This window comes from Vanessa atalanta, chromosome 14, assembly GCF_905147765.1.
Source record: "Vanessa atalanta chromosome 14, ilVanAtal1.2, whole genome shotgun sequence".
In the NCBI taxonomy this organism is placed as follows: domain Eukaryota; kingdom Metazoa; phylum Arthropoda; class Insecta; order Lepidoptera; family Nymphalidae; genus Vanessa; species Vanessa atalanta.
This window is the reverse complement of record NC_061884.1, coordinates 3,982,012-4,006,477: the sequence shown is the minus strand read 5'-3', so window position 1 is coordinate 4,006,477 and position 24,466 is coordinate 3,982,012. Positions and strand designations below refer to the sequence as shown.

The 24,466-nt window shown below is 30.0% G+C and overlaps 3 protein-coding genes across 4 annotated transcripts; 2 read left to right on the top strand and 1 right to left on the bottom strand.

Annotated features, from left to right (window-relative positions):
• Nucleotides 1–12,726: 12,726 nt before the first annotated feature.
• Nucleotides 12,727–15,806, top strand: LOC125068843 (upstream stimulatory factor 2). The gene is made up of 7 exons (XM_047678176.1): nt 12,727–12,848; nt 13,033–13,076; nt 13,259–13,354; nt 13,594–13,674; nt 13,927–14,048; nt 14,143–14,327; nt 14,398–15,806. Exons 1-7 carry the CDS (start codon nt 12,796–12,798, stop codon nt 14,564–14,566), a joined length of 750 nt encoding a protein of 249 aa, XP_047534132.1. The 5' UTR covers nt 12,727–12,795; the 3' UTR covers nt 14,567–15,806.
• A 22-nt stretch (nt 15,807–15,828) lies between these two features.
• Nucleotides 15,829–20,502, bottom strand: LOC125068842 (zinc finger protein 391-like). Its single transcript, XM_047678175.1, has 10 exons — nt 20,191–20,502; nt 19,829–20,022; nt 19,673–19,734; nt 19,293–19,479; nt 18,839–19,158; nt 17,866–18,407; nt 17,275–17,388; nt 16,809–16,960; nt 16,302–16,396; nt 15,829–16,146 (listed from the first exon to the last, which is right to left on the bottom strand). Exons 1-10 carry the CDS (start codon nt 20,293–20,295, stop codon nt 15,977–15,979), a joined length of 1,941 nt encoding a protein of 646 aa, XP_047534131.1. The 5' UTR covers nt 20,296–20,502; the 3' UTR covers nt 15,829–15,976.
• Nucleotides 20,503–21,171: 669 nt separating this feature from the next.
• LOC125068696 (protein FAM177A1) lies at nt 21,172–23,077 on the top strand. 2 transcript variants are annotated; one of them, XM_047677979.1, is made up of 2 exons: nt 21,172–21,458; nt 22,238–23,077. In XM_047677979.1, exons 1-2 carry the CDS (start codon nt 21,345–21,347, stop codon nt 22,520–22,522), a joined length of 399 nt encoding a protein of 132 aa, XP_047533935.1. In that variant the 5' UTR covers nt 21,172–21,344; the 3' UTR covers nt 22,523–23,077. The 2 variants fall into 2 exon arrangements, with proteins under 2 accessions (XP_047533935.1, XP_047533934.1); XM_047677978.1 differs by having other exon boundaries at nt 21,173–21,506.
• The last annotated feature ends 1,389 nt before the right edge of the window (nt 23,078–24,466 follow it).

Sequence of the window (24,466 nt, the reverse complement as noted above, 5' to 3'; positions counted from 1 at the left end):
TTCGTCGTCCACAATAATCACAATATAATTTTGAAATTTTATATGATGAATTTCCGGTGTATGACTTCTTTTTATAATAATTATATGATTTCCTTTTATCGAATCCAATTTTGTTCTGCGATTTGAATTTATTCGTTGATGTATGTAAAACTTTGAGTTCTGTCGTCGTGGTATTCTTTAGTTTGACTTCGTGATCTAGAAGACGAGTTTTTACAAAAGATAGATGCAATTGTTCCTCTCCAAGTGTTTCCAGTGCCGTTATAACACCATCGTATGATGTGGGTAGAGTTAAAAGTAAATGTGATATTTTATCCATCTCATCCAATTTTGCACCAGCCGATATTAATTCAGTAATGATATTATCGAAATTGTTAAAATGTTCGAATAGTGTCACATCTGGCTGTAGTTTCATATTAAGTAACTGTTTACGTAAAGCCAATTGAGTCGCTAAGCTCCTCCGCTCATATACTTTGTCTAGTTCGGCCATTATGGATTTTGCAGTAGAAGAACCTCTTGCAAAGCTTAAAAATGTGTCACCCAAGTAATCTACAATCGTACCTTTTGCTAGCATATTCTTCTTAATCCACTCATTATCTGGTATTGGTGGTGGTTCTTCGTCAATAACAGGCAATAACTGCATTTCTTCTAGTAGTGACCTTATACGAAACTTCCAAGTACTATAGCGATCACCGTTAAATTGTTGTATATTTCTTTTACTTCGCGAATCCATTTTGAGTAACACTTTTACTATTAATTTTAATTATTTAAACAACTTTAAACATGACCTGGGCCCATAACCTGAAGGGAAATGGGGTAGGTATAATAAGACACGTCTGCACTGTTTGACAATGTTTTTAATAATGAATATTAAATAATCAAGTAAAGCTGTTCGTTGATTGAATGAGTGGTGAGCGAATGTGAATGAGTGAAAGATTGAATAATATAATGAAAGAGAAATCTATTATGTATAGAGGCTTGAATTTTTGTATATTCCAACAGAATGAATTAATGTGTGTTCATCGGGAAATAATAGCGTAAGGATACTATGGGGCTTTTAGCGGCTCTAGTCCTTGATTAGGTCGCCTTTGTTAACTAAAACCTCTTTGTTTAAAGTAGCTTATCAAGCAGCCCAGTTAATTACTTTTAAACAACATATGTAATTCACTATTAAATTCAAAACAATTTATTTTAAGCGAAGACCTTCAATACGTCCATACATATCATTATATTATTTTATGTATGTTTGGGTTTATTTTTTTTATATTAGATTCAGTTAGGTTTGCCGGGCTCAAAATAAAAAATCAGAGCGGTTAGAAGAATAAACTAGTTTTCAAAGTCGGTTATCAATTGTATGTAATCATGTTAGTAAAAATGTGTTAAAGGATAAAATTGGATTATACTTTCGTCACATACGAAAAATGTGTGAAATCAGTCATATATGATACAGCTAACACCGTTATATCGTCGAGCCCGAGGGATATTATTCAACCTCGTAAACGTCTTCAGTATCTATAAAATGGATATATTTTACATAAAATCTTATAACGTATTCACCGTCCTATAAAAACGATATTAGCTGATGATATTCGGATCACTGGTTCATGAAATAAACAGCTGAATATATGAACATATCATTTGTTGTATTGTCTTTGATAATATCGTAATTACAAATATAATTAAAGTGTTTTTTTTTATTACCTTTCTTGATCGATCGACTAATGTAAGGTCAATTGTTAAGTGAATGTAACGAAAATGGTCCATTTTATGTAGATCAAAATATAAAAACATAATTTTTTTATCCGAGAAGTAAATGCAAGCCCTAGCTCATATTTTTATCTTTAAAAATTACGGGTCCCATTGTTTTGTTTGTTCTGAGACCCATATAATTTTGCCACATAACACTACATATTTTGAAGTTCCATTACATAAGTTACAAAATGATCTTGTTTTTTTCTTGTATATTTGATTTGTTTCCACGCTGATATTTTTATTGACAATTCTTTTTTGATTGTCGATTGATAAGGTATTTTTTCGTACATCTATTATTGTTCAATCTCTTTTCAGTTCAATGAGAGCACAATATTTCCGATAATATTCGTTTTATTTCATTCATCTAGCACACTGTTTGAAACAAAAATATATTGTGAGACAATTCGAAAATGTAACATAAATTAACTCTTTTTTCACTTTAATAAAACAAAAAATAGAACAACCTTTTTTTTCAAATTTGGTGTTACGAGACTAGCCCTAGTCTCCAATACGGTGCTACGTCATAGGATATCATAATTAATTATATCATTAATAATGTCACATTATTATTATTTACATTTTTTACTTTTTCAATGCTCTCGTTTTATCGAGGTTTTATTTTCCGTTTTTGCGGGATTTTGTCCAAACAAAAACGGTTAGGACTACCTAATCATTAGATAAGAATTTCCGAACAATTCTACATGTATTGAGTATGACTGCTTTCTGTAATAAAATAAAAGTGAGTTTGTGAATACCAAGCGCCTGTAAGCTGGAGAAAAGTGATTGAGGAATGACTCCAGTTGATGAAATGATAATGGGTATAGTTTTTACGATTTTTACTTTCCATTGAGATTTAATTTCGATAGACAAATCAGTATACTTGGCAATTTTTTCGGTGAAAGTTGAAACTATGTTATGAGTATTAGGCACAGCGATATCTATAAGGTATACTGTCTCATTTTTCTTATCATGTAACATAATGTCCGGTCTATTAAAGTGCACAGTCTTATCAGTTATTACAGTCCTATCCCAATACAACTTAAAATCACGTGATTCGAGGATGATGTCTGGTTTGTATTTATAATAAGCAGTTTTGTCATTGACGAGTTTGTATTTGAATGCTAGGTATTGGTGAACAATGGCAGCTATTTGATCGTGTCTATGTTTATAATCTGTCTGTGTTATTGAACTACATGCTCCTGTGATATGTTGTATAGTTTCTGAGCTATTGCGGCAGTGTCGGCAAAGGTCTGATTGTAGTGTGTGGTCTTTGATGATGTGTTTTCTATAGTTTCTGGTATGTATGATTTGATCCTGGATTGCCATCATGAAACCCTCTGTTTCAGGGAAGAGATCACCGCGTTTGAGCCACATGTTAGACGCTATCTTGTCTACAACTGGGTCCATCAAATCGCGGCGATGTCTCCCATGAAGTGATTTCTGTAGCCAGGTGTTAATTTTTTCTTCTGCGGAGACAACTACTTCATTTTTCTGTTTGGGATGGTCTTTAAGGTTGAGAGGAGTGAGTTTTATGTCTGCATGAACTATAGCATAATGGAGTGGGGTCTTAGTGGCTTGGTGATGAAAGAATGCACGTATAGAGGTAATTTGGGAGTTATGGAGATTTTTGATATCGATAAGGCCTCTACCACCTTCTTTTGACGGTAGCGTTAGCCGTTCAATGCAAGATCGTGGATGGTGTTTTCTATATTTTGTTAGTGTTGTATTTATAAGACGTTGGAACTTAATTAAATTACTTTTAGACCAGTGTATTATGCCAAATGAATATGTTAATGTTGGAATGACATAGGTATTTATTGCTTTTATAGTGTTTCGGGCATTTAGATGTGTTTTCAGTATTTTATGCAGTCGTGATTTAAATTGTTTTTCTAATATTTTCTTAGTTTGTTTCTCGTGGATCTGTTTAGTTTGGTTAAAGCCTAAATATTTATAACCAGATATTTCATCTACGGGTTCTATTATTTCACCAGTTCGAAGGCAATATGAGTTTTGTTCAATTTTGCCTTTGTTAATTGATTGTATACTACATTTATCTATGCCAAATTCCATATGAATATTTATTGAGAAGTTTTCTGTGAGATCAGCAAGATTATTAATTTCACTGAAACTATTTCCATATAATTTGATGTCGTCCATGTAGAGAAGGTGTGAAAGAGTGTAACTTTTATTATTGCATGTAAGTCTATAACCCAAGTTGGAATTGTTAAGAAGTGTAGATAGTGGGTTTAGAGCTAAGCAGAACCACAGGGGGCTCAGCGCATCGCCCTGAAATATTCCACGTCGGATTTCTATTGTTTCTGTTTCTAAACTATGGTTGCCATTAAACATTTTGAGAGTAGTTCTCCAATGAAGCATTGTATTTTTTAGAAATTCTATAATAAACGGGTGAATTTTATAATGTTCAAGTATGTATATGAGCCAGCTATGAGGTACTGAATCAAATGCTTTCTTATAATCAATATACATAGTGTAAATATTTCTTTTTTTGGTGATTGCTTGCTTAGAAACAACTGCATCAATAGTCAGCTGCTCCTTGCAGCCTAAACTACCCTTCCTACATCCTTTTTGCTGTTCCGTTAAGATATTTTGTGAGATCACATGACTGTAAATTAATTGACTAAGACAAGAGGTAATGATCTTATATATAGTTTGGAGACAAGTTATGGGTCTATATTTAGCAGGATTTTTTAAATCAGTTCGGTCTTTCGATATCATATATGTTGACCCTAATGTGATGTAGTTAGGCATCATTTCCGGTTTTTTTATAAAAGCATTTATATGACAAAGTAGCAACGGATGTAAATATGTAAATTTTTTATACCAGTAGTTGTGTATTTTATCAGATCCAGTAGCTTTCCAATTATGTGTTTTGTTTATAACTTGTTCCAGAATATCAATATTAATTTCATCAAATTTCATTTCAGGTAAATCTACTAATATTTCCCTATCTCGTTTAATCCAATCGGTTTCATGGTGTGTTTTAGGATTAGACCATATGTTAGACCAAAATTGATGTAATTTTGTTGCTTCTGGCATATCTGTTGAAGTTACGTTATTACTATCTTGTATATTTGCATTAAGGTTTCTATAAAATAATTTCTCATTGTTATTAAATAAGCCATTTTGTTGTTTTCTAAGAGTAGTTTCTTTATACCTACGTAACCGATTAGAGAGAGCGGTTAGTTTTTGTTTCAGAGTATCGAGAAAATGAGTCAGTTCTGTATTAGCATTTTCATGATGTGAATGAATTTTGTAAGCTTTTTTAATATTTTCAACTTCGAGTTTTATTTTCTTACTCGTATTGCCGTTAATGTATTCTGTTAGTCTTCCAATCTTTACTCTAAGGGCCGCAACTTTATCCTCTAATCTTTTTTGCCATTTAGGTATAAGCCTTGTCTTGTGTATAGGTTGGTGATCACTTATTTTGCATCCATTATATATAGAAGCTGTAACGCCGCCACAATATATACCGTTTTGAATTTCACTAAAATCGGATTCTGGTGATATGTGGGCAGGAAGAACGGATAGGTTTATATATTGTACTATGCTAGCAAATTTTTTGGAGGTCTTTTGTTTAGGAATACTGGGTCTATCGGTGGGATCCAAGTTTTTATATTTATTTAAAAGTAACAAGAACGTCTCTTTAATTTGATTTTGAATGTCACTGGACAGGTTAGGTAAATGTTGTAAGTTGTTATTGTGTTCAGTACCTTGTACAGTGTTATAGCTAGTATCAGGTTGTAGAGTATTTTCAGAAATAATCGGTAGACTTACAGGAGTTAGAGTAAGTAAATTGTCCGGAGCTGCTGTTGTTGCTGTCTGGGTGCTATCTAAAGGAAAATGTTGTACTTGTGATATTTGCAAGTTTGTGTTACGTTCAGTAAGATTTGTGTTATTATTGCTATGGCTCGCTAATTCTATTGCGATTTCATCTTTTAATTCTTGAAGTCTATCGGTGCTTATAAGTTTATTATTTATAATTATTCTACGTTGATCCGCTACGCGTTGTTCAGATACGTGAGAAAGGTTAGGGTATTCTAAAATAAAGCATTGATGTAATGGTCGTCTGTACGCAGTTTTGTTTGTTTCAACTTTAGTAATTCTGTAATAGCTTCTCATAATAAATTCATTTAAATCGTTATCCCAGCGCATTCTTTGGCTACCGCTTACATTATTTTTGATCTGGCCAGGATTCTTTTTTAAGTAGTCACCCGCCTCTTCACGTATCATTTGAATTTGTTCAGTAGTTAATAAATTATTTCGAACTATAGCCCGGCGCTGGCCTCCTACATGTTGCCTGCTGGCCTGCATATCCGGAAATTTTTCTGTGAATCTAGAATGAAGTTCGGGAAGGTACGATCTTGTATTAGTTTCCATAGATGTTAGAATGAAATATGTGCGTAGGATAAAGATATTCATAGCTTCGTTCCATTTCCTACGTGCACGTTTGCTAGCTTTGGCGGGTGCAGGCGTAGCTAATAACGACGTTATCGATCCAGTGGTATCGGAGTCCGAGAGACTAGCATTGGTCGTCTGATAGTTAAAGATTCCCACCCGGAGATTCATCTTGCCCCTGGCGCCACGGGTTAACTGCCTACTATCATCAGCATCCCCCATGGAGCTACCGGGAACTAGGGGCTTATTTAAAGGATTATTATTCATAATTTTGTTCATTTGGACGAAGAGAACTCATCATATTAGTCCAAATTTGATGAGCGCACAGTAAGCTTCCTAACTGAGCCCGTGGACGCCGCCGTTGGTATACTTTATATTCTTCCGCCGCCGTCCTGTAACCGACATCCTGTGCTAATGCCAGTTGTACTATCTAAACCTTAGTAAGACGTTCACGCCTAAAAGCTTTAGATAGCTCCCCTGATGGATATACCGCCATCGATCGGTCGCCATTACCTCGTTGGTTTGTAGCAGGGTGCACCACGAGCAGGTGAGGTTGGCTTGGAGTCTATCCCCCCTTATTAGACTCCCTTACACCCCTTATTATTATTATTATTATATATTATTACAATTACTATTGTAATTAATTGATCAATAATTTGTACAACTTTAGTTGATATTATTTTATAACATTTAATACTGGCATGTAACACTATTTCTTATTTTAAAAGTCATTGAGCTGTCATAAGGAAAACAATTGGATGATTGTGGGCATTGTAAAAATATAGAGAGAGATTGAAACATCATGGTACAACATAATTTTATTTTGCCATCCCAAACTACTGAAATTAAGTAGACTAAGAAACCATCCATACACTACACTATAAATTTTACAGGATATTATATAAAAAACACAATATTGTCGTAGATGCCAATCCCACCCGTCTCTGCACTAACAATAAGTTTCTCGGGGTCGCTCTCAACTAGTATCAAATATTTGCATAAGCTATGTTACTTGTTATGTATACGGCTTGGTGTTTGTATAGTGTGTATTACTGAACAACGCAGTGGATTCTAGAACAAGACACACTAGTTGTCGCCTACGTCTTCGCATGCGTTAGGGATAGTTGTTAGGTGTAAGGTATTAAAAAGTATATGTCTTCATTCCGAATTTCATTAAATTCGTTAATATAAGTGCTTTGACCGTAAGAGCGCATACTTTCGCATTTATAATTTTAGTACCGATTGCATCACTTTTTTTTATTTTAAATTTATATTTAGGTTTTTTTACGAACGAAACGTAAAAAAATTGTAACTTTGTATTTATTATTTAATAATACCATAAAATTATTTCGATGCATACAAATTTCCTTGAGTTAATTAATTTTTAACTGTATATAATTTAATATTTGAATAAATATGCTCGTGCGAATGCAAACCCAGTCCGAATAAGATCTTCTTGTATGCATTTTATTGTCTTTTGCCTGTAAAATTAAATTACTTTCAGCGATAGTAGTACCATGAAACATAATCTTATTTTTTTGCATGCGAAATGAAATTATTTCCATGGGGAAAATCTGCATCTTTTTATTCTATTAAGTCAGAGAGATATCTATGAAATCAGACTATATAACGATTACAACTTTAATTATTGTCATCAAATCAATTGTACCATAAGTGTTTCACATCCATTTTCAAATGATACCCGGCAAACCCTAGAAGCTGCTGAAGCTCTTCAACATATCTCTCCTAAGATCAGTGTAGATATTTCTGTCGAAAGAAATATCTTTTCCGATGATTCTGCTTTTACCATACATGTTCCCAACTGCAAATTTTTGTGAATAAATTCTGCATTCATGACGTGGAGAACAAGTCATGTTCTCCTTGTCAAGAAATGCCAAGAGAAGTATCGTATTTGTTGATAAGTGTACGAAGAAACCATCAATTTCTCCGCACACCCATCAAGGAGTGAAAGAGGTTTCCATTCCCACAAGTCGCATTGGACCGTATAACTACCAAAGACAATATCTCTAATAACCCACATATTCTGATTCTGCGTCTTGAAAGGCGTATAAGTTCAAGTAAAGTTAATACTAAATAAAAATATCAGGCCATTATAAATTTTCTTGTAGACATTTTATAAAAAAAAAAAGTTCAATGAAACTAAAAGAACGCTTTAAACTAGGCACAAGGCATTTAATTAAAATCTAATCCATTTTAATTCTGCACGCGATGTTTCCGATTGTGTATAAAGTAAGTTAAATGGGAAAATCGTTGTTAAATTAACGTTAAAATACTTAAACGTAAGGGAAAATAAACAAAACCTTTCATCGTAGAATTAACTAAAAAATAAACTCATTTAAGATATAATTACATCAATTTAATATTAAGAAAATGGGCAATTTGTGTGTAATTAATATCCTAGGATCAAAAACCTCGTGTTACCAGACACATAAAACCATCCGATGTTATTAAAAACTTTTTCATTCACCCTGATACAAAGCTAATTACTTACCAGTCGTTTATATAAAAATGTAGAACAAACTCTTTAAAATTTTTAAAAACGATTTGTTTTAAATATACCGCATATTTTAATCGTTTTTAATGGAATTTTAAATGTCTGTTTGTCTCTAGAATTTGATTTTGTTTACTATTTGTTATAAATATATTTTGAACTTTATATATACAGTTTCAGAATACGCCATTGCTAAATAAGAGTCCAAAATAAATAAATATTCTCTAAAATTATTTCTGAAAGAATTATTATACTTAACAAAATTATTTGCCATCAATAAGGAGTATGCTTAACTTGCTTGGCATTGTTTCTGATCTGATGCCTAACGTCCCGAATAATTCAACATCTGAGAGTTAGATTATAGAGAACACACTCGTGCACTATAACCTATTTTGCGTTTATAGATTTGCTCTTTAATTAAACTGTATAATTGTCTATTAATGATTACGGATTACAATTCATTCGAGGTGTATTATTTTATATCATTTTATTTGTTTTACTTGAATAATCACAGACGAAGTAGCTTATGGTAATGAGCACGGAGGAGGTTATTGAGGTAAGTACCACCCACTCACGGGCTTTTCTATCGCTCTGACAGCAAAACTTTGTAATTCTCGGTTTCGATAATGAGAGTGTACGTTTCGATTCTTACGATTCACAACGGCAATATGAAATGTCTCCTGCAATTCGAAATTATAATAAAAAATACGTTGCTGGTTCACTATAACATTATAACTATATATATTTTTAAATATATTATAAAAATCATAAAAGTGAAGTTGTTCCTTGTAAATGGCCGTGAGGGTATATAGATTATAAGCTTAGCATTTAAATTTCTTAGAACTACTCGTTCGATTTGAATAATTACTTTATCATTAGACAAAGTTAAAGAAGTTTGTACAACTAATGCTACCAATTTAAGGAGCTAAGTACTAACTATTAACCCTTCGAATTTCGAAGTGATGTTATACTAAGATATATTATGCTTGTTAATTCTAAAATTATAATGTTCCACTGTTGTTACATAGTATCAATTTTATGTTCAAATACTATTGACAGGTTTCACTCATACCTAGTTAATGTATAACAGTCATTAGATATTAGACATATATTCTTTGATATTACTTCTGATGTCTTTACTCAGACGGTATACTTTATGCTTTCTTCCTGTTTATTTTGTTCAATACCCTCTCTATAAGCGACCAACCCAAGGCAGGGTCTTGCCACCGATGGGCACTGTAGAATACGGAATGATCAGTTCCATGCCCTGAAGCACCACATCGACGACACAGTTAGTAGCAACGTTTGGATCATACGGCGAGAAACAAATAGGACCTCAAACACTCGGCGGTACAAAGGAATGTTCCAATTTGTACCCCGGCCAGGAAAGAAAAGTGGTATCTAGTGGTCTCGGTAAGTAAAAGCAAGGCAGGCTTCGCTGTCTCAAGGAGAAATTGAACAGCGTTTAAGTTCAACCCTCTTATGTTGCAAAAGTCCACAGCGAGGGTGGGAGGGGTTGCTTTATGTTTCCTGCTCCCCTTGCCTCGAACAGTAATGAGTGAAAAATTGCCCAATGTTTCGGAAGGCAGCCAGTTTAGGTGGTATACGTCTTGATGGATGTTCAGAGATGGATTCTCCACCACAGTCATTGATGACCGTGTAATGAAACCAAGTACCTATTTTGGTATTGACAATTTTATGCTATTGACGATACAAAACTCAATTCTTATCAGAGGATCAAAAAAATACCAAGATTAAAATCTACAGACTACAGATTCATTTTCTTTAATTTTCTTTAAGTCGGTGCAGACATTTGCTACCTATCCAAGCAAATATAACTCTAGCTAACTCTTTCTTTTATAGTCATATAGTCATCTAAAGAACTTCTGAATAAATAAGAATTCTGCAAAATTTATCAATTTGATTTATATTTGGTCTTCGAAGGTTTGAACAGATTTCCTTGATATGGGTTTAGTTAAAATGATAACCAATCAGACTTCGTAGAATGCCAAAATCTTTATAGAACATGGTCACACAAAAATTCGATTCGACAAGCATGCTATGTAAACTTTTACTATGCCTTTATTGCCGTTAATTAAAAATATACTGAAATGGTATACTATCTATGTATAACTTGTAATTTCTACCGTATTTTTGTTAGTCGTTTAATAGCTTAGGTTAGCAAAGAAAATAACAATAAAAACATTTATATTACAATGTATTTTTTGTTATTTTTTTTTCCTCATTCTGTGAAAAACTGCTATAAGTTATAACTTGATGGTAGGGTTTTGAGTAAGCCAGTCTGGATAGCTACCACCTCGTCTAGATAGGTACCATCCACCCATAAAATATTTCACCACCAAAAAGCAAGGCTTAATATTGTTGTGTTCCAGTTTGAGGCAGTTCAACTTAACAGACACAAGGGACACAACATTAGTTACTTAGTTCCCAAGTGTAAGTAAATTACAATATTATTTTTTATCATATCCTTTGATATTTGATATTTCTACTACTACTACTACTACTACTGGAGACTACTTAGCTTCAGATGGACCAAACCTTCACGATATTTGAATAAAAACAAGCGATAAAACCGATACTTAGATATTTATTTTCTGTTACGCTGACGTTCCTTTATTTACATTTTCCGAATGAAGTAGAAATACGTTATATAAAACAACTTAGCTAAACTTAAACATTTTCCTAAAGTTTTTTATATTGAACAAGCTTTTAAAAACCGTCATCGCATCATCGAAATGAAAGCTAAAATTATGATTGATGTATCGCAGACAGACAAAATTGAATTTCTCGTTCGCTCAAAATGAACAAATTAAATCAACCTACCTTCAATACACAGGCCTTGATAAAATGTGTGTTGAATTCATAGATGAACGTAAATTTATTACAATAACTCAGTCAAATGCTCGGTCGCTACGACAGCTTTATCAAAATAATTAAATATCAGTCAGTAAATAAATGTTAAAGATTGAAGTATCTGAAGGAATTACTTAAATTTTGTATGTGACTCTTAGTCACTAAAGTAAAAATAAAGAAATAAATAATGTAATATTTCTTGGTTATATCGTATTAATTAATATTTCACCGAAGTCGGAAGAGAAAATTCTCGGTCGATCGCGATGAGAACCCAAGAGAACACTAGAGTAACGCAAGTCTCTTTTACTGATAAAAAAGTAGTTTGGAGCTTATTCAACAACGCTGCTTCAATGTTTGATTCAAATTAATATTAACACATTCTATAATATTTTTATATGGGTACCTAATGATGATATGATAAAAACAATAAGTTCTGTGCGATATTATGTGTTCTTCTAAGTATGTTTTTTTTATGTTAAAAGACTGCAATTTAATTCAAAAAACGTATCGTACACACGGGGTACGTACGTCTCGTGGTACTTTTGATGTGTAACAGGAACTAAAAAGGTTAATATTTTTTTTCTTTCACTTATATATTATATGTTTTTTTTTTTTATATTTAATAAAGTTATTATTTAAAATGACTTTTGTGAGTATCATTTAACCGTTAAAAAATGACGATAAGAATTATATTTAATTATACTATTAACCCTAGATCACTAGTTTTCGTCGTTTCGACTACGCCGTATAAAAGAGAGGCTTCTAAGGGTTCATGGAATAAAATATTTATGATTACACTATCATTTGTTAACATGTATATGTTTATAAGCTTTTTATTTACTAAACTCACATTTTAATTACCTTGACAGTCTTTTAAAGGACTACTAATAATTTTTAAAAAATGTTAATAATTTTCCTTATGCCATCTAGCGGATTTTTTATAAATGTGTTAGTATAAATGTCTATTTTAAACTAGTTATTTATTAGAGTTTGTAAATCGTAAATATTATTTAAATATATTAAAAGTAGTTTGAGAAAATATATTATCAATGTTTTTTCATAAAGTATACATTAAGTAAAATATAGTTTATAATTATATAAATATACTATATAGTTGTCTATGACATTTAGGTACTGTATTTTACACTTAGGTATCTGTGTCAATTTGTCTCTGGCTTTATCACATGACCACTTTATTTTGTCCCCGTGATCAAGTTTAGAAAATTCAAAAATAATTACGCGCAATGGCCAAAGTAGAAGTTGAAGTTGACATCCATGAAAATTCACTCGATAACAGGTAAAACATTATCGGCATCTTATATAAATGTTTCGGTCTCATTTCTATTACATAATTATATTAATCTAAAGTGCCAGCGAAGGTCAACATTAGTTTTGCAATTTGGCAAATATTTCTTCTTTCGTGATATTATTTATGTTTGAATAACTTCGTTTTATTTGTTTATTGTGGATATTATTTACAGTGCAGATAGTGAGTTGCTGGGCATGGTCGATGAAGGATCATTTGGTACGAAATAAATTGTTGTTTTTAAATTCACATTGCTTAGTCCGAACAATGTACGAATATTTGTCAACATTAAAACATGATAATATTATTCAATTAAATCTTTCATTTAATAAATTAAAAGAAGCTTATTTAACTAAGTATTAGCATACTATAAGTAAATAAATGCATTATTTGAATTTCAGGGAGTGCTGAGTGTGAAAGATCACATTTAGTTTCACAGTCTTTTCTGGATGGTAATGAAGAAGATAATAGCTCCTCATATAACTTTAAGGATTTATGTAAGTTTAACAAGATGAATTTAATTTACAATATCACTACAACTTTTCAATTAAATATGAGAGATATAACATAAAAAATTCATTGTTTATTAAGAATATGATTAGGAATAATTAAAAAATACTATATTTCTTTGTTTTGTAATCTTGCACTTATTTGTTTCTAGTCAATTTGTAGTAACAGATTAGAATACACATATAATTTGAAATGGGTTATCTTTGAGTGGGATTATCTTTTTCAGCTGGAGCAGTGACATATAAACTAGTCCAAATGACTGGTGAAGAAACACCTAACACTATGTCTTCCCATTCTCCAACACATGGTATGTTGTAATAACTGATAATAATTTGAAAAATAGAACGTTTTGTTTATCTCATTGAAATAACAGTGAAAGTATACATTCTTTTATATATTTATGTATAATATTTCTGTTTTTGTAAACTTTTCATAAATAAATATCATGATTAACCTCATGCTGTACAGTGCAGTATTTGTGTATTGATTGTAAGTTAAAGAAAAAAATATATAATTAGTGTACATGTTAAGTGTAATTATAACATTTTTATATTGACAGTGATACCCAGCGGTGAGTTTTATGTCATAAGCAACCCAGTGCAAGTATTCGGAACAACTGCAACACAAAAAAAAGTAATTAGAAGACAACCAATGCAAAATAAAGCTATAACAGCCAAAAAGGTAATGACTGAATCTATTTAAAGATAATAAATTATAACAAATATTTTCGGATAGCTTAAATGATTACTTTAATATATTCTTAATATAACTTCAGCGTGATGACAAAAGAAGGGCAACCCACAATGAAGTGGAAAGGCGCCGAAGGGATAAAATTAACAGTTGGATCACAAAACTAGCTGCTCTAGTACCTAATTCTGGTCTTCCCGACACAGCGAGTAAGGGCGGCATTTTAGCTAAAGCATGTGACCACATCACTGAACTCACCGAGAAACAGAAGAAGTAAATAAAATCATTTTGAGTTATTTTTATATCTCATGTTCATTTGAATAAAAAAAATATTTGATTTTAGATTGGAAAAGCTGGAGGTTGATAATGACAAACTTGTATTAGAAGTCTTAAGGCTCAATCAAGAATTAACAGAACTAAGGAAAGAGAACACCTCAATGCGGGTACAGTTAGCGGACAACTGTCTGATTTCGAGTACACCTAGCCACCGACCGAAAGGTCAAAAGTCTTAGCTTAAATTAGTTTAATAGTTGTAATGTGTAAGTGTTGGACTAATGTTCATGATGGAAATCCAAGGTGCTGAGTACTAAGCTTAGAAAGTGACAAGAAATTATGGTAAGTAGCAGGAATAAATTATAAGTTATAACTGTTATTGTGTAATTGTTAACTCTTGATTCCACATGCTTTTTATTTGAATGTAATAATTGTTAACTGAATGTTTCAAATGATTAAATCTCTTGTAATATACTGAAAATGACTCATTTGAAAGATAAGATCAAAAATTTCATATGAAAGAATAAATAAGATATTGTTATTCGTCCAGCTTGATAAAGTTTGCTATTTATTTTTTTGATATTGTTGTATTTCGTGGGGTAACTACAAATTAATATTGATGTTATAAAAAGTTTATTGAATTATGACAATATTGGAAATAGCAATAGTAACAAAATTCATAGAATAATAGAATTAAATATCTATATTTAATATTTATCTATAGAAGTAGTGTTACTGTTGATCTGCTACATCACATTTTTTCGTTCAACAAATGATTTATACATAAATATACATTTTTTTTTTTATTTCAATACTCCTTGTCTATATCAAGTTTTCGGTTAATCATATGAAGAATGAATTTTTGTTTGTGAAATAAAATTAAATGTTATGTTGTAAATGTTATATTTTAGTTGTTAAAACCAAATTTATAATTTAAGAATTAGGTAGTTATTGTTTTTTTTTTTGTATAATAGGGAAATACATCTTATTAAGCTAATATCACTGTATTTCTTTAATATATCAATTAATATCTCACATACCGAATGAATTTATAAGTAAACCGAGGTATTTTTTATACTTAAATCCTAATTATATATGCAACTAAAGATTATTACAGTTGATTTATGATATTAATATTCTTAATTTGTGCATTAATTTATATATTTTAAATTGTACCAAACAAATCAGGCCTGGTGAACCTTTGGTGCTCAATGAGAGTATGAATTGTATATAATTGTGAAAATTATAAAGGAATAACAACATCTGCAAACTTGTTTGACAGTTGATAGCATCAAAAGTAAAAAAGTATTGTACACCAATTTTGTTGATACTTTCGCAATAAAAATAATTTTAAATTCGAAAACAATTGTATTTGGCAATAAGTGAACAGATTTTAAGACATATTGGGATATTTGGTTGATTTATTAACCTTGTTTAAATCAAGTACACATTATTCTGGAATTATATGGAGTTTATTGGTGTAATTAGTAAGGTTATAGTTAGAGGCAAAGGTTCTTCGATACTGATATTACATACATGAGATGGATTTTGTACAGAGAAATTAAATTAATAAATCAAAAGTAAAACGATTTTTTAATAATGTATTTATATTTATTTACACATTTTCTTTTTGCTTACAAATATCGTATTTAAAATACAAAAGCATTTGTAACAAGTATTTCATTTTCTACATCATTTTTCTCCTTTATTACTTCCATCTGGCGATGGATACATAATTTGGATTTACTTTGATGAGACTTCAAATCATATGCTTTGCAGAACTTTGTATCACAGAATTGACAAGTGAAAGGTTTCTCGCCTGAAATAAGATAATTAATAATTATCCTGTTACCTCCAGAGATTAAACAAATATAGGGGCAGCAGTAGTGGGTTCAATTTATTATTTTATATTATTAAGGATTAAAAAATAAGTTACATACTGATAAAATCAAAGCCCTAATGACTAGTAAGTACCTGTATGACATTTCATATGTCTGCTAAGAACATCTTGCCGGATAAAACGGCGAGGACAATATTTACACTCATACGGTCGCTCCCCAGTATGTTTCCTGGAATATAAACATGTTTATGTAAATCGAAGAAAGTTAAGTGAAGTAAAGGCAAAAAAAAAACATTCAATGCGATTTGCCATTAGCTCTGCTATATTTTGCTCTATAAATTGTTCTTGATTAATATATAAAACATTATTCAACTTTTATCCACTTTCATTACACTAACAACGTTCTGAAAACAATTATGCTGAAATTCAAAATGCTTTTTTTCGTGATGAGATTATCATCATAGATTAGTCAGATATCCAATTCAAAGTCAGAGTTGTTTATTTGTCTTTACTCTTGCTGTGGTTGGAATACTAAACAAATCTTGAACATGATTGGCAAATATATTAATCGAGAGGGTTTTGGCAAATATTATCAATACCTATAATACTTTATCATTATCTGTGAAAGTGAGAACTGTTACCTCATATGGATTACCAAATCGGAAGTTCTATAGAAGCCTTTCCCACACTCTTCACATGATATTGTAAATTTATTTAGGTGCCGTCTTTTGTGGATATTGTAATTTGAAGAACTGCTGCATACTGCTCCACAAACGCTACAAACATATTTTTTCTGAAAATAGAATTGAAATTATATTTCGCTATTTTGGACTTCATGGATTTCTATACCTACTCCATTAATGAAAATAAAGACAAACAATTAATTATTCTTTATTGTCTCTGATTCCATGTTTTTATTCATGATTTTTTTTTTAATTATTGTGATGTTTAAAATGCAAGACTATTGCTGTTATAAATTATAATTATATGACAAGATGATTGCACACTACCCTAATTACTTAAACATAGTATTTTTATTCACAAGTAGGTACATTTAAACAAAAAGAAAAAAAGTAATATACTTAATTAAGAGTTATATTTACTAACTTTACTATTACTGTTCTTTATTCTGATCCCCGTGTGAATGCTTTCATGTAATCTCATCCCAGCCTCGGTTTTAAATGTCAAGGTACATTTCTTGCATTCATACGTTTTTGGTTTCTGAAAAAAGGAAACATATATCAATTACAGCTTACTCAACGCGACTTCAGACAGCTTACACTTTATTTCAATAAAACAATGTCAATATGTTACAGTAAATAAAAACAATAAAACTGGCGAGCATACCAAACCGCATAAAATAGCTACAATAAAAACTGCATCTATCACATATTTAATATTATTTATTATACATATAATTATTAATCGAATAATATTAAATAGAAAATTTATATTAAATAAATTATTTATTAGAATATAATAAAACATACAAAGTATATACATTGTATGAATTTATATAATTTTTTTAAATAAGATGCTCATACTAAAATTACTCAAATTCTTGTTCCCATTATTTGCTTTACTCACAATTGGCAAAAATTGGATTGAGACATATAACTCAAAAAATGGTGCTGGATGTTGTTGTATTGAGATATTATTAAGATATCAATATACACAATAAGTAACTCTATAACATACCTGATGTCTTTCAAGGTGCTTCACAATACACCTTGATGATGCAAACAGTTGTCCACAGAAGTCACAAATATACTGTTTCCTAATCCGTTTCGTTTTTGGTTTCTCTATTTTAAATTTGTGATATTTTGTGCAGTGTACTTTTAATGCTATCAAATTTTTAAACTGTCGTTTGCACATTTTACAATAGAAGTTTGTTATGCAATATTTATTTTCTATAGGTGACATGGATCTTTTCATATCATTGTCATCTGATTCTTTCTCTAATGTTTTATTAAAATATCTATCTATACTCTCAACTTCATCCATGTCCATTAAACTATTACTAAATTCAATATCTTCAGTATTTTCTTTTAAATTTACATGATTAACATTAAGAAATTCATCTATCACATCAATATCTGGCTGTATATCTCTTAATTCTTCTTTACGGTGTTGACAATCTAAATTCTCTTTTTGTGTCATTTCACTATCAAGATCTATATTATTTCCAAATAGAATATTTTTTATCACAGGTGTAGGAGGTCCTGATATATTTGGAATCACTGAAATGAAAAGTAATATTTTTGATTACTAAAATGATGAACACTCGGTTTGGTTTTGTGCCAGTTTGTCTGGGTAAGTACCATATAAATTTAATCTAATTTGTTGGTTTTTTTTGCTATCCTTTTTCTTATACTATGACAATTTGCAAGCATGAGCGTCACTCATACTAATGCACACCGATAATTGATATAAGCTAACTTGTGTGTAACATAAGTGATTAATTAATCTTGTATAATGACAATTCAAAAATGTTTGTCAGGGCCTTACTAAACTTAAATAACATATATTTTAACCAGTAAATTAATTGCAGGATCAATATATGTTATTATTCACTCCTTTTTGGGCGTGCTGGAAGAAATCTCTTCAAGGGATGAGCATGCCTTTATAACAAGTTCTTAAGTGTCAAATAAATATATTTATGGATACTTACTGGGAGGGGTAGAAATCAGTTCTTCCAGTGAGACTTTCTGGGCTGTGTCATTTCTCAGCGCATTTTCTAAATTAACATCTATTACGCATTTTTTATCTTGAACTATATTCAAATTAAACTCATTTTTAAAGTCGTTATCATTCAAACTAATGGCCGGTTTACATGTAAAAATATTTTCTACATTATTTTGTGCCACATTTTCAATAATCAATTCTGGATTATGTTCTTCCATTTCACTGTCTTTTAGTTGGTTAGTCAATTTAATTGGACTGAATTGATTCTCATTAATAGCTGAACGAGGTGTAGAAAAAGGACTGAAACTGAATCAAATAATATTTAAAACAATTTTAACAGAAATTATAAACATTTCAATTATTAACAGTGTTTCCACTTGGATGTCATTTCTGCAATCACATTTTTTATTTTTAGTAAAAATATAAAAACAATTTTTTACCTAAAATCCAACCTATAATCACTATCAACTGAGACATCATCCTGCAGCCAATGGGAGTCTAAGGAGTCTTCCAAAATATCTGCTTCCTCCTCTATAACTTCCCTGATAATGCGTGCCTCACTGTCTGGAATTTCTTCAGCTTGAAGGATATCCGTCATGAAGTTTTGTATGCTTGTACATGTTGATTCTGAAAGATATCCAATAAAATATATTAGTATAATATTTTAGTCTGTTAGTGAGGTTTAATATAGAAAATTGAAACTATTAAAACAATTATCTAAGAAATAAAATTAGGGCTTATCATAACTAGGAACACAATATAATTGTAAATGCAACACAAACTGTTTATTTACAGCTTATTGAACTTTAAAAAATCTTACCATTATCATCATCCCGGATCTTTTGATGAGCCGGCGTACTGTTTCCAATATTTATTGGAAGCCTGTACAAAAATATTATTTTAAAAATTTCAGCTGTATTACTTAAAAACAAATAATTAATTACAGCCAAGAACATAGATTATATAATTATAATACCTGAATTTTATGGTTTCATCAGTGTTTTTAAGAAATGTGCTAAATTCTATGTTTTCACCAGATTCCTTTAGTTCTATGTAACTTTTGAGCTTTTTATCCGAGTTGCGGCAATTCTTTTTGAAATTACACGCCGTCTTCATGTTTATAGAACATTCCTTACATAATTGGAATATGAAAGTGTCATTTCGTTTGACCTAAAAATATTTATAAATTTTTAAAGTATAATGTTAGATAAATATTAAAGTTGATACACCTAATTTTAGTTAATGTATACGACGTATTCAACAAATTTATAAGAAAGATGAAACAAAAAGGTGCTTGAAAGATAATTTTGAAACAAATTGTACAATTATATAAATTACCTGTAAACCAGTAGAGTACACAAATAACCTTCTATTTTTTTCACTGTATTGTATTAACTCAATCGGGTCATATTTCGATAAACATCCTCTACAGAAACTCTCCATGTTTCATATATATTGCAGTTAAAAATCAGTTTTTTTTTTTGTTATATATTTAAAGATTATTAAACGAATTGTTAACCGACTAGCTTGTTTAGTTTTTCTTTATTACTTTTCAACAGTTGCCATATATCACCTTCTTAAAAAAAATTGTTTTCTTTTCAAAAATATTTATATTCCTGGAAAAAGAAAACAAGTTTCGACTGTTGAGAATGTTGAGTTGTTGACATTAATTGACTTTGACAATGTCGTTTCTGCATTAAACGTCAGAATACGTTATGGTCGTTATATACAGTGATGCCAATCTCGTAACACAGTAAAACTGCAGTCTGCTATCCGTATAACTGAAAATGCCCAAAAACGACTCTAAATATACAATTGTTGTCATTTATGCATCAATATTTTGTCAATATTAGGCAAACAGCGTTGAGTGCCGGAGCCGCTAGGAAAAAAGATGATGCGAACAAATGGTGCAAATGTTCGTCGTTTGCTGTTGTAATATTTGTACCTTGAAGTAAATAAACAAAAAACCTTATTAAAAGTATATCACCTCAGATTTTTTTAACAGAAAAATAATTTTTATTATAATTTTTGGAATATTTTACTCCTTGTTGATTTTGAGTCTTAGTAGCACAAGTAATCTGTTTTTTGTCATCGCTACTGGTAGCAACTAGCATATTAAGAAGTTGTTTAAAATACTGTTGTTATATTATAAGGTTCCTCAAAATCTATATAAATTGTACTAATAATTATATTTTTAAGAAAAGATTTAACTGATTTTCTAAAAGCTATAAAATATGTCGATAATGTCATGTCTAAGCATTAGATATAATTGGTACAACAATTGATATAAATATTATCGATGGCAATCCGTACAAACTGCAAACACTATTTGACATTTCAAAAGAAAAACTTTGAGGATAACAAACGGAAGAGATGAATCATTGTTTATTGATACTTTTAATTTGTTAACAACAGACTTTGTTGTGGTGAGCGATGACAAATTTCTGAAATTGTAACTTTGAATAATACTAGTTAATACATCAAGTCTCAAGATGGAAACTAACGAAGGAAATAAGCTGGACTCTCCAGTGCATGTTAATATTAACAGGTCTATAAGAATGTTACACTTCAGCGACGGAGTAGAAGAAGAAATAGAAGAAGAAAAGGTGAATGAACTTCAAAGTGTTAAAAAGATTGATGAAAATATAGATCCAGTGAGTAATGGTCAAAACTTTACATTTTAAAGTGTCTAACTTGACATTTTAATTGGTCAGTTTATAATATTTTAAAGTATAAAATCTAGTAACAAAATCTAAAAGCTTTCTAAAAAACCTTATGGAAACTGAATTCTAAGTTTTGACAGCCACATTAAAAATTACAATGACCAACAATAATGTTGTGTTTATTAAAGTATTAAAGCCAAAAAATCTCCGAAAAAGTATGAGAAGGTTAAAAAATGAGGGAATGATAAGTAATTTTTGTAAAATCCTTCAATGTCTCCTTTAAATCCAGTTTACTGATTAGGAACTTTATCTTAGATATAAGCATCTCTAACATACATAACATTGTCAATTGTGAGTAATTGAATTTATATAAAAAAACCAAAATATGGTAAAGTAGGGAGTTTTATTTTAATACTAAATACATGGGATTTCTAACAAATATAACAAGAGTATACTCACACTTGTTTTTTCTAACATTCTACATAACATTCATAACTTATTATTTATGATTCTAAAATGTAAAAAAGGTAAAGGTTGTTCTGCTATATGTAATAGTAAGATCATTTTGTGGTATGATACAAAGATCATGTTTTAATGGCAAATTAATTAAACAGTTATAACAACATTAGGTCTTCTGTTAGCTAATTATCATACAAAATATTAGTACAGTAACTAAATTGAGAAATAATTTGGAAATAATATCTTATATTCATATTTTTCAGAAATCATTAACATGGGGACCTTGGTTTTCACATTATGCTTCAAGGTCTGGATCAAAGGTTCTGAATGCAGTGGATTATGCGGGGGAATCATTAGCTAATTTCTTTGGAATAACAACACCTAAATATCAAATCGAGATCAATGAATATGAAAGATTACAAGAAGAGAAAAAGAGGTTAGAAGATGAATCAGCCGGTTGGGTGCCAAAGAATGGAGGAGGTGATATACCTCTCGTCCTAAATGAACCTTTAAAAGTTATGGGAAACTATGATAACATGGAAGTTTAAAGCTTTCAATTACTTTAATGGTGGGAAAAATTGTAATATTAGAAATTAGTCTAAGAAGTAATCAGCTTGAAATTTACAGAACACATCAGTCTGCACTTTTTTATAATGAGAAATAAACCTCAATATATAAAATTTAGAACATATTATGATATTCTTTTAAGAATTATATTTTTGAATATTATTTATATTTGTAAAGCCAGCACAAAAGGTAAGGTCAAACCATATTTACACATTTGCTTTGTAATCATTATGAAATATTATCTGAATCATTGGGTTCAGATATTTCTCGTGAATTATCTTTACATAGCACACTTACCTACTTACTTACAATTAAAGTCTTTAGTCTTAACAAAATAAAATTTGCACTTATTAGCATGTAAATGACATTTGTTGATTTAAAGTTAGAGTAGGAATTAATAGACACAAATGTGTAATAATAACTTGTTTGTATATATTTTTTTTTTATTTAAAAATAATGTTTAGGGCAATTGTAAATTAAAATGTTTAAAAAATTAAAATTTATTAAATTCATGAAGTGTATTTAATTTTACCGTCAATTTTGAAATTAAACAAAAAATGTTAAATGAGTTATGATTGATATCAATATTATAAGGAATGATTTATAATCTGTTCTCAAATAAAATATCTAATATACTTTATTTATACTTTTCATTTTTGTGTGTGTTGCAAGTTTTAGTACTCTAACCGGAACTTAATCGTTACTTGCTTAATAATAAGTTCTATTAGATTTTAACAACTATAACATGATCTTAGAATACAAATATCTTTAAAATGTATTCAAATGTGTATTATGCTTGAAAAAACTTAATTGAATTTGTGACTTACTATAAATATATTTTTATACTTATCTGTAATTAAATTAAAATAGTCATTATTAAAACAACACATAATCACTCTTAATTGCCCACCTACTTAATTCCACAGCTTATACCTACAAAATGACGTTATAAACATATTGCATTCCTTTGTAACTTAATTTACACTAAATTACTTTTATTTACATATTTATGTGTTATTTATTATATTTAAATAAATTGTTTTAATCATTGTTTTTTTATTTTACTTCATCAGTTATATTATGCTTGTATCTCGAAAAGGCGGCGTTTATTTTGCTTCTACTTATTGTTTTATTTTCCAAGATAAACGTAACAGTTGATTTGCCTTTTGTGTTATATTTGCTACTCTCCCAAGTTGGTGCCTTAAAAGTGGCCTTTAACGTTATGATTAAAAAACATATCGAATATTATATGCTTAAATTATTATTTATTATTTCCTACCCAAAACGCTGTAAGAAATGTTATGTATAGTTTGAACTTTCAAATGAAGTCTTGCTAAATAAACCAAAAAAAAAAAACCTCTATAATTTAATGTACTTTTATAAAAATAAATATATATGGGGTATATCCTTACTAGTCCTAGGTAGTAGGTAGTTTTGTATTATAAATAAATGAACTATTGACTTCAAGTCAAACAGGAAATGACACAAAATGAGCTTTAGAGAGACTAGGTAATTTTAATTAATATAAAAGTAATTGAACACATACTTCGACAGAGTACTAATATTTATTAGTTGAGAGCCATCTAGCGTTGAGTAAAATTATTATTTGGTATTATGTTATCAGAGAACTTGCCAAAAAGTATAACTTATTCTGAGTATAGGTCGCTAGATGTCAGCACTTTTAGATTTCTTATTGAAATAAAGAATGGAACATATAATTTTGAATACTTATCGTTATTTATTTTATAGTTATTAATTCAGTTTTAAAATTAAAAAAACTATGTCATTTTTACCAATTTATATAGCATTCGAATGGTTCGGAAATTTATTTCTCTAATGAACTAGAATATTTAGAAAAAAGATTTCATTATTTTATTTGTCTTCATATTGTAAGCAAAAAGAATTAATATTAAAATGTAATAAGA